General features: G+C 44.1%; 1 protein-coding gene across 1 annotated transcript in view; it reads left to right on the top strand.

Moving 5' to 3' along the window:
* Positions 1-11,222, top strand: part of mboat2b (membrane bound O-acyltransferase domain containing 2b) — a 72,840-nt gene extending 61,618 nt beyond the window's left edge. Inside the window, exons 9-13 of the mRNA XM_084313827.1 lie at positions 524-627; positions 1,114-1,178; positions 3,393-3,525; positions 5,377-5,528; positions 9,526-11,222. Coding sequence (XP_084169953.1) covers positions 524-627; positions 1,114-1,178; positions 3,393-3,525; positions 5,377-5,528; positions 9,526-9,682 — 611 coding nt within the window. The 3' untranslated portion in view covers positions 9,683-11,222. The remainder of the gene's footprint in view (positions 1-523; positions 628-1,113; positions 1,179-3,392; positions 3,526-5,376; positions 5,529-9,525) is intronic.
* The last annotated feature ends 302 nt before the right edge of the window (positions 11,223-11,524 follow it).

Consider the following 11,524-nt stretch of genomic DNA (forward strand, 5'->3'; position numbering starts at 1 on the left):
ATATAACGGGTACTCGGGTAATAAGAGGGAGTAGGCAGGGGCAAGGCAGTCCAACAGGCAAGGGGTCATACACAGGTTCAGGTCAGAGAAAGAGAGAGTAGTCAGGCAGCGACTGTGACTATTAGAGTGACTTTGGTTGCTCTATGCAGTTTCAGGGGAGGGGGGTTATTTACATTGGCGGAGCCTTCGATTACTTTATACAACATATTTACTGTACATGCAATTTGTAGAATTGTTCTATCTTATGTCATCGTAAAATCAAAACAAAATATTTTGAGGCGTTGAACCAGACATGAGCCTAGAATATGTTAGTAAACATTTGCCTTTTGTTAACATCAACAACAACAACAACAACAACAACAACAACAACAACAGTGAAACAGTCATTTCTTCCCAGGGACCCAATTTTCCTCTGCTGACAGCTTTGTTTATTCACTTCTGAAAATACCCTTTAGATAGGAATGCGTACGTACTGTATTGTAGACGAGTGTCTCCACTCACAAGTGTTTTGATTTAAACGCAGCCGACGCCATCAACAACGCAGCAGGGTTCGGCTTCAACGGGTACAACGGTGACGGCTCTCCGCGCTGGGACCTCATCTCCAACCTGAGGATCATGAATATAGAGGTGAGACGAAGGAATGAATGAATGAATGAATGAAAACTTTATTTAACAGATTGCAGATTGGGTACAATACAGTACGGCTCAATACACACAATTGTTAAGGGGATGCAGACCAGAGAAAGACGTTTGTCTTGTTTACATCAGGGTCCCCCATTTTCAATTCATAGTGACATTTATGGCATAGGGACATACATGACATACAGGTATATAGTACTGTTACATTTGTGACATATACGATATGCAAATATACAGTACTGTTACCCATAGATCCTGACAGAGAATATATACATATGATGGGGAGGAGACTGTACATTAGGAGGGGGTGGGTGTATACAAAAATATCCATACGGTGGGGAGAAAAAATATACATACGGTGGGAGGAGACTATTAGGACAGCGTGCTGCAGCGGCAGCATCTCCGTGGCTCGAGAATACACCGTTGTGATGGCTTATTATTATTCTGAGACCTCTGCTTGGTTTTCCATTTCAGTTCGCCACCAGCTTCAAGGTGTTCCTCGACAACTGGAATATACAAACAGCACATTGGCTGAAACGGTGAGCAGACTTGTTAGCTCTGTCGTCCTCGGTTCTTGCTTCTATATTATGTTATCCCTCAATGTAAAATAAACTAATGGTATGGGCTCTGTCTGTCGTGCTAAATCAGTTCAGGAATAATCTTAAGAATGCAGTGCATCTCGTCAACAAACTGGGTGGTGCTGGCCTGCTGCTCACCAGGTGTAAAAGTATGCCATCTACTGGTAGACATTTAAAAGTCCAACAAACAGGCCCAACCTGATTGATTGATTGATTGAAAAGTTTATTAACAGATTGCAGAATGGGTACAGTACAGTACAGCTCAATACATACAATTGTTAAGGGGATGCAGACCAGAGAAAGACTTTCGACTTGTTTACATCAGGGTCCCCCATTTTCAATTCATCATAACATATATGACATACATGACATACAGATAGACAGTACTGCTACATCTATACATTTATGACATATCAGATTTGCAAATACAGTACTGTTTGTGATACAAAAGTGTCCAGAAAAGGAGTGTATATACATTTGGCATAGAAACTGTACATTGGAGGAGGTTGGTTGGGTGGGGTGGGGTTGGGTGGGTTGGGTGAGGGCTGTACATTGGAGGTGGGGGGGGGGGGGGGGGGGGGTTGGGAAGGGGACACACACACATTTTACACTGTACATTGGAATATTGACAAAGCCTTCCTTGGTCATTTACTGTACAACTAGGTTAGGACATTTGTAGGGGCCAGTTTCGAATTGCAGTCTCACGTAGGTGTTTTTTGAGAGTGTTTTTGAAGGTGGGTAGTGATTCACATTCCTTTACAGCTTTAGGCAGGGCGTTCCACATTGATGTGGCATAATTGCGAAACGTGTTTAGTCCCTTGTTTGATCCGAATCTGGGTTTTACATGATTTGTGGAGCTCCCTCTGGTGTTGTGATCGTGGTATTCACTGACCTTTGGGAAGTATTTTGACATGTACATGGGTACCTTGGTCGCGTAGTGTATCTTGTAGACCAGGCCCATTGCAAGTTGCTGTACTCTGTCGTCTACTCTAAGCCATCCTAGGTTGTCAAAGTGGGCAGGGGTGAGGTGGGTTCTAGGAGTCAGGTCAAGTAGTAGTCTGACTAGCTTGTTTTGAGATGTTTGTAATTTGTTTTTTAGTGCCTTTGAGGTGCTTTGGTACCATGAGGTGCAAGCATAGTCGTAGTACCCTTGAATGAGTGCTCCTGCTAGAGTCCTCAGGGTATTCTTGTTTACCAGAGCGGAGATCCGGTACAAGAATCGCGTTCGTTGGTTGACTTTTTTTATTACATTGGATGCCATTTTGTCACAGGAAAGATTAGCCTCTAGGATGGAACCCAGGTAGGTAATTTCATCTTTCCTTGTGATAATATTGTCACCCACTGTAACCGAGAAGCCGTCGGTCTTGCTGAGTTTGTTATTTGAACCGAAGAGAATGGACTCTGTTTTGCCCATGTGTAATGATAGTTTGTTGTCGGCGAGCCATATGCAGATTTTGCCTAGTTCCGAGCTGAGGGCTTTTTCAACCTGTAACCTGTTCTTGTCAGAGACCAGCAGGGCTGAGTCGTCCGCAAACAGGAACAAGTTGCAGTCACAAGCTGACGACATGTCATTTGCATAAATTAGGAATAGTAGCGGTCCTAGTATGCTTCCTTGTGGAACACCACAGCTCACTGTGAGGGGGGGGGATAGTGTACCGTTTACTTCCACAAGTAAACAAGTAGACTGTAGCAGGTCTATAGCATTGATTGATTGATTGATTGATTGAAACGTTTATTAACAGATTGCAGAATGGGTACAGTACAGTACAGCTCAATACACACAATTGTTAAGGGGATGCAGACCAGAGAAAGACTTTCGTCTTGTTTACATCAGGGTCCCCCATTTTCAATTCATCATAACATATATGACACACACGACATACAGATAGACAGTACTGCTACATCTATACATTTATGACATATCAGATTTGCAAATACAGTACTGTTTGTGATACAAAAAGTGTCCAGAAAAGAGTGTATATACATTTGAAACTGTACATTGGTAGTATTGCCACGTAGTGGCACACGTAGTATTGCCTCAAAAAGAGTGGCGCGACCTGTGTATGAATTTATGAAGTCATCGTGAAGCACTATCATACTTTTTTGTTTCTCTCTCTCTCTCTCTCTCTCTCTCTCTCTCTCTCTCTCTCTCTCTCTCTCTCTCTCTCGTTGCAGGGTTTGTTACGAGCGCTGTCCCTACAACCCCACAGCAGCCACATTCATCCTGTCGGCCATGTGGCACGGGGCCTACCCAGGGTACTATCTCACCTTCCTCACTGGCATCGTGGTCACGCTGGCCGCGCGAGCAGTGAGTTACTCCTCTCTCTCTCTCTCTCTCTCTCTCTCACACTGTCATCATTACATACCCTTGTCCTCCGCTCATCTCAGGATGCAAATCTGGAATCTGGCATTGCACCACTAAGCCGAGAAATGGAAGTTGAAAGTCAGTGTCTGGGAGAACGTATTGACATTCCCACAGCTGAGCTCTCTACCCTCGCTCCCTTTTTAACAGATGAAACAAAACATCTGCTGTGCGTTTCCTGGAGAGAAAAGGTCCTCTCCATCTGTCGTAGTTAGGGCTTTTTGCCACAGAGGCAGTGTGGTAGGAGCGAGACTGAAAGGGGGCCAAGCTGAACAAAGCCTATTTATTAGAGGGCGGTACGGCTGCTGATAACAGGCGGGTCAGATCAAATGAAGACGAGACTAGATGTGGGCTATCGGAGCGTCACCTGAGTCACTTTGTAACTCACTGAGGCCAAGCCGTCGCTTCCACGGTCCAGTAGCACAGTGTGATTAACTTGACCTCTTGGCGCCTCTTTACACTGCTGAGCTGACCCGGGTTAAAATGCCACAGATAAAATAAATCATGATAAATTTCCACAGGCATATTGTGCACAGGTGATGGAAAGCCACACTACCAAAGGGTTAACCCTTTCACTGCGACAATACAGAAGGTTAACCCCTTTCACAACCACACTACAGAAGGTTAACCCTTTCACTACCACACTACAGACGGTTAACTGTCTGTAGTGTGGTAGTGAAAGGTTAACCTTCTGTAGTGTGGTAGTGAAAGGGTAGTGAAGTGTGGTTTTACCATTTCTGATTACTTTGGTAATTATTTTCCGGCCTCCAGTATATCCGGAAATGTATCTTAAACGCCACATACACTGAAGAAAGTCATCACATTTGACTAAATTAACCTTTTTAATACCTATAAACCTTTTTTAGACACAATAGAGTAACTTTGCAGGGGTAAAGCTCATATTTTAGCATGGCATTTTAGATGTGGTGACTGACTGCGGTCAGGTGGCGTAGCGGAGATTGTGCTCGTCACCAATGCAAGAGGCTGTGGTCTCGACTCCCGGAGAGTCAGCATTGCCTTGGCTTGGGCTGATCGCTATACTAACTCGTTTGGCTGAGTTAGGGGGAGGGAAGCCGTGGGTGGGTCCTGGGCGTTGTGGACAGCGACCCCTACAGTTCGGTCAGGGCACCTGCACAGCGAGGGTAGGATCTGGACAGAGGTAGTGCGACCTTCCACACGTTACACTCTCCCAGTGAGAATCTGCGCTGCCAGGCTGGCTGCCGGCTGGCTGCACGTGTGTCGGAGGAAAGCATGTGACAGTCTCCGGCCTCTCGGACCAACAGTAGGGGGGGGGGGGGGGGGTGCGCAACAACCAGGAAGGGGGTTGGGAATTGGCATAACGACTAACAGTGGGATGGGAGAAAAATCGGAAAAAGGAGGGGGGAAAAGATAATAAAAAATATATATATACCGGTATATGTGGTGACTGTCATGGGTTTAGGTGGTGTTTAAGACACATTTTCAGATACAGATGGAAGCCTATGGTGGTAAATATGCAGAGAATAATGGTAGAAGTAAGTATGCCTTGGTTTTTGTATCAAGGCAAGAATGAATTGGAACCCGCGTGTCAAAAAGACTGGCATGGTCCTTTAACCATTTCCTTTTCTCTGGCTTGGAAAGTCTGGGTCAGCTTCACCAATTACCCAGTATGTATAGAAGGCTTTAGATACAACATGTGCACTTTCAGGGAATTAAAAGCAATGGAAATGTCAAAATGCAGTTTGCTGTGTGTTTCATTGCCTTCTGACATAACTCTGGCCTTCATAAGAGAAATGCTTTCTCCTGCTTCCTTTTTAGGTGAGACACAATGTGAGGCCATATTTCCTGGCTTCTCCCTCCCACAAACTACTGTATGACATCATCACGTGGGCGGCCACCCAGATAGCCATTTGCTACACAGTGGTGCCTTTTGTGCTGCTTTCTGTGGGACCATCTATGAAGTTCTACAGGTCAGTGAATAGGGACCAACAACCTGTTGCACCCGCTGTTTGTACGTTCAAACTTAGCCTAGTCATAGCGTAAATTATTATAAAGTTGTCATTTCTGCATTATTAAAGTAAAAGCAGTTGCACCACAGAGATAAGTCGCAACATGACTCTTAAGTAACAACTAAATGGTTACACATGCCCTAGGGTAGGTGTAAATCATAAAATGTCACATAATTATACTCACTAACTGTAAAACGGCTGTTTTTGCCACACAGCATAATTTTTTCATTAATTGCAGGCCATTATGCAACACAGTAATCCAGTAGAGACCAAATGTATTGATATGATATTTTAATATCGATCTAGCTTACTACATGCGCTACGATGCCAAGTGGCTCATGCCGGCCTAGTAACCACAATAATAGGGCTCTATCTTTGATCATTGATTGGCCACTTGCCTTAGTTATGACTGTAGGTACAAACTAGTTAGCTTATGCCCTAAGTAATCGTGGTGCAACCAACTTTAGTAGCTGATTTAGTTACAAACTAACCAGTTACTAAGTGTCTAGTGTCGACTGTACACCCTCACTTAGGAGAGAACGTACACATAGCCGGTGCAACCCAGTGCTGAAGCTCTTGTCATTCTACCCAAACATATTCACTGTTTGAGACACATTCTGATGTGTGTTTTGTGCATAGGACAATGTCTTTTTTGAATTTTGGAAAGTTTGTAAAATTATATTGACTATACTATTTTAGTGCAATATTGTGGTTATTGGCACCGGTGTGTGTTGTTGTTGTGGGAACGATGCTGTAGGCCGAGTCTCCAGTAGATGAGCTCAATATGTGCCAATAACCACAATATGTCCCCATGGGGATAATAAAGGCAGACTTGACTTGACTTGATATGGCATGACCTCAAGTATGTTATTGCTTTTATATACCATTTGTATTGTTTAAAGACATTTTGGGTTTGTTTTGATACATTTATTTTGGTCCTTCGTCAAGAAGAAATTGTTCCCTGTTGCTAAGCAACTGAGTACCTCACATAAAGAACCATATAACTTTGTTTTAAGTTTTCAGAGGAGCAGTGTTTTCAAACGTTATTATCTAAAGGTGGCAAGTTAGAGTGTTGTGTTTGCTCACCGTTAAAGACAGTAGAGGCTGAGTACTTTCTGGTGATATATCACATTCACACTCCATGACTTTACAACTGCAAATACATGGGCTGTCCAAAGAATTTCAAAACGGGACTTATACGGTATGGTTCTTCAGTGCGAGGGTTCAATTAATATCCTGACTTAGCTTAGTTTCCGCTGCTGTGTTCAAGTTGATCCAACTCCCAAGATACCATTTTGTGTGCGTCTACTCTTCCTCTGCCTTCGGCTCATCCTCCTCTTCATTCTTCATCATATCGTCACCAAATGAATCAAAAGTCACACAAATCCATGTTGTCCGCAGCCACTAACGTTAACTAAGCTGTCACGGTTAGTTAGCAACAGAAAATGTGTAACTGACTGTGTGGATCAGGATTAGGCTAAATGTAAACAAGGCCGGGTGATATACTGGTGAAGTTGTCCGGTACCAGTGCTATAAATGGTAAATGTTGTATTTTATATAGCAGCTTTTATCCAAAGTGCTTTACAATTTTGTTCCTCACATTCACCCATTCAATCACACATTCACATGGCGGTGGCAACCATGCAAGGTGCCGACCTGCTCATCGGGAGCCATTAGGGGTTAAGTGTCGGGGAGGAGCGTGTTAGATTTGGATCAATCAGCCAGTATCACCTCTTCATCTGTTGGCTTGTGTAGTTCTGCGTTGTGGTTATTTTCTCCAACGTCTTCTCATACTGGCTGTACATCGTGGTCATTCCCCTTTAATGCAATCCGTAATCATAATAAGTCACACCGTCAGACATGTTACCTTTCTTGGAACCCGGTGTTCTCCCTCTACACTAAATCACTGGGTAACATTATCACGTCTCATGGCTTCTCCTACCATTGTTATGCCGACGATACTCAACTCTTCCTCTCCTTCCCTCCCTCAGATATCCACGTCTCTGTGCGGATCTCGGCCTGTCTGTCCGACATCTCAGCCTGGATGACGTCCAACCACCTCAAACTGAACCTAAGCAAAACAGAATTGCTCCACCTGCCGGCCAAATCCTCCCCCCTAACCGACCTTTCAATCACAGTCGAGAATGCAGCTGTGACTGCGTCCCCGACCGCCAAGAACCTTGGTGTTGTCCTCGACGACCAGTTGAACTTCTCTGCTCACATCGCAGCGACGACCAGAACCTGCCGATTCCTCCTGAGCAACGTCAGAAGGATACGCCCCTTCCTGACAAAAGAAGCCACCCAACTCCTCGTCCAATCAACAGTCATCTCCCGCCTCGACTACTGCAATGCACTGCTCGCTGGCCTCCCGGCCACTGCCACTAAGCCTCTTCAACTCATTCAGAACGCAGCGGCCCGCCTGATCTCAAACCTACCGAAGTCGGCCCATGTCACCCCACTTCTTAGGGACCTGCACTGGCTCCCCATTGCTGCACGAATCCGCTTCAAGGCCCTCGACCTAGCATACCGTGCGGCAAAGGGAACCGCTCCCGCCTACCTCCGGTCAATGGTCTCTAACTACACACCCTCAAGACCCCTACGCTCTGCATCTTCTGGCCGCCTCAGACCTACTCCTATCCAAGCTCCGGGAGGGTCATCAAAGAGAAGTCGCCTATTCTCAGTCCTTGCCCCACAATGGTGGAATGAACTACTCACCCCAGTTAGGACAGCCGAATCACGTCCAATCTTTCGCCGTCGACTAAAGACGCACTTCTTCAACCATTATCTGAATTAAAAAAAAAAAAAAAAAAAAAAAAAAAAAATCTAACCCTAACTAACCGTACTGTCATGCACTTGTCCTAATAAACTAACCTACACTGTAGCACTCAACACTTTGATGAACATTGTTGCTCAGCTGATAGAGTTGTGCCCTTCCTGATGGCTTGTCGTACAGAACTTGTAAGTCGCTTTGGATAAAAGCGTCAGCTAAATGACTAAATGTAAAATGTAAATGTATTACATAAACAAAAGCCTCAGATGTTACCCATCTCGTATTGTCCTTGGAAAGTCTTTGATGGAACACTAAATTCATTATTCGAATGATCTCCTGTTACCCCGCTCGGTGGTCGTTGCGGCCTTGTCGTAGCCAACAACCATATCTGCTAGCCGAAAGCTAGTGATGAGGTGTCACTCCCCTCCCCCACCCAGCGAGGGTGGAGAGGGATGAAAGTCTCTGATCAACGCGTGCGCTCTTCGGTGTGGTTCGTTTCTCATTCTAACTGTACCCGGAAGAAAACTCCATTATATTATCTTCACCATAGCAACGACAGGCCCCGCCCCTCTTCTTGTTACTATGTGACGCTGCCATGGCAACTGCTTAACCTTTAGTTTTGAAAATGGTATGGTTCGATGTCAAACTCTGCATAGTTCTCTCTGACCAAATCTGCACTGTTCTCAGTCCTTATCAGTGTTTATGTTTAACAAGCTGAACGACCTCGAAGCCCTGGGCTCTATCTTAGTCTGCTGCTAAACACATTGACTCTCTCTCTGACCGCCTCCACCACCACATCTACCTCTCTGACCTGGCACCTTTAGATGCTGTCATCTCCCCCAATATATACATTATATACATTGAAAAAACCTTGACATCCTTCACGGGAATCAAACCAGGAACCTTCCGATTACCAGACTAATGCCTCTCATCCAATCACAACACGTCTACTATAATGCCTATCGTCCAATCACTACGTGTCTACTATACTGCGATTAATGCTTCTCATCCAATCACAACGCGTCTACTATACTGCGATTAATGCCTCTCATCCAATCACAACGTGTCTACTATATTGCGATTAATACCTCTCGTCCAATCACAACGCGTCCATGTTGGAACTAAATGTCACATGATACTATTTAAGCCCGTGCCGTGGTCCTGAGTGCCTCTCTCTCTCCTCCCCAGGTCTTGGTACTTCAGCTTCCACCTGGGCTGCATGCTGCTGGCCGTGGCCCTGCCGGTGAAGCCCAGGCACCTGCGTATGAAGGACCACCAGGCCTCGGCCCTCAGCCACCTGGACTCCACAGACAGCAACTACAACCAGAAGACCAAGACGTCATGAGCCAGACAACAAGAGACTGGCATCTGAGCGGGGACATTATCCGACACTGTATAACATCCACTTTAAAAAAAGAAAAAAGAAAACACAAAAAAAAAGAAAGGAAAGAAAACTGCAGATAGAGGAGCGTTCGTGAGAAACAAACAATATCAATGTCTGGGTTTTTTTTCTTTTTCTTTTTTTTTAATAAGCAGTGGGTTCCCATACAGTAACATGTCACTGACAACGAGCAGTACTACGGATGGAGAGAAGGGGCCGAGGTTAACCTACTGTATCATCGTGACTCGTGCATTTGGGCAGGTAGGGTATAGGTCCCCCAAGTGAAAAGCCAGTATTATTCTACTGTATATGGAAGTATGCAAACTTGCCTTATACTCCACTGTCTACCCTGTATTTCAGTTTTGTGTAGATATCCGTACGTGGATATTGCTGGGGCTGTATCGGGTGGAGTAGGGAGAGAGAGGGTGTCCCTTCAAGCTGACAGTGGCCAATTATTTCAGTCATGGTTAGTCATCAGTTAACCGCCCCACACTAGGGCCGGAACTACTCCGAAGCGAAAGAATTAACAGAGAAGGAAAGCGAGATTCCAATGTCCGTGAAGAAAGAGGTCTTGTCACAGGTCTTGTCAATATGATTTATCACTGTAGTACCGACAAAAGGGGACTACAGAAAGATTGCTTTTCCTCTGTGATGTTATCGACACATTTCAATGCCACATTGTGTATGTATTCTTTGACGGTCATTGTATTCTCATATTCTCAACGGGTTTTGACACAATCACACTCTCAAGTATTGTCCAAAAATCAATTATGGTTTTGGGGAAAGTGCCAATTACTATTCTACTCAAGTCGCCTTAGCTATTTTGGGAAGAATTAAGAAAAGAAAAAAAATGCAGGCTACTTTGCAGGACTTTAGTTTTACTGTTTCTTGAGACAAGTCGTGTTTCCATTCGTAGAGGTCAATTTTCTGTCATTTCATGTAGTTGTTATTTATGTAATTCCAGTGGACTTGTGGTTTGGTGGATAAAATATGGAATCTGAATCTATTTCAGTCTGAGTTCTGTTGAGCTGGGGAAAAAGCTTCACGGTAAATTTCCGGTATGAACAATAAAACTATTCTGATTAGAGTTTTGTCATGGGGAGCAATGGAAGAAAAAACTACAATCCTGGAGTCTGATGTGAGCTACTCTAGCGACTACAGTATGAGAAGTTTTCTTGAAATGGTTTAAGTAAAGAGGCTGGTTTAAGTAAAGAGGCTGGTTTAAGTAAAGAGAGGCTGGTTTAAGTAAAGAGGCTGGTTCAAGTAAAGAGAGGCTGGTTTAAGTAAAGAGAGGATGGTTCAAGTAAAGAGAGGCTGGTTTAAGTAGAGTAAGATGCTCAGACGGTCAACTTTGAGAACAGTTTTCTTGGAAGTGCTGAAGAAAAGGTGATACATGAGAGATGACACTCACAGACTCTAATCCAACTACTTGTTCATTTTTATCATGTGGATGATATGTTTTTGTAAATTATGTGATTAAAAGATGGATCTTTTTGCAACTTGACATCGCAAGTGTGTTCCTTCTGTGTAGAATAATGTTTTTCAATGACGCCCCGCCCCCTGCCTTCACAATCTTTATTCTGACAGATCTTTGATCATTTTGATTATACAGGTTTTTAACAAACTACAAACAGAGTTTCTTTTTGATCTCCATTTATTCAGAATTAGAAATCCCTCTTCACTGTGAGGATTTGATGTAACTCATGTTTAATTGCCAGCAGTGGGGTGGCAACCTCTGAAATCTGGTTGGTTCAGGACCCGTATGGAAATGTGGTATAAATGGAAAGATACATGTTCTATCCTTTT

Source organism: Notolepis coatsorum, assembly GCF_963971535.1.
Source record: "Notolepis coatsorum genome assembly, chromosome: 5".
NCBI lineage: Eukaryota > Metazoa > Chordata > Actinopteri > Aulopiformes > Paralepididae > Notolepis > Notolepis coatsorum.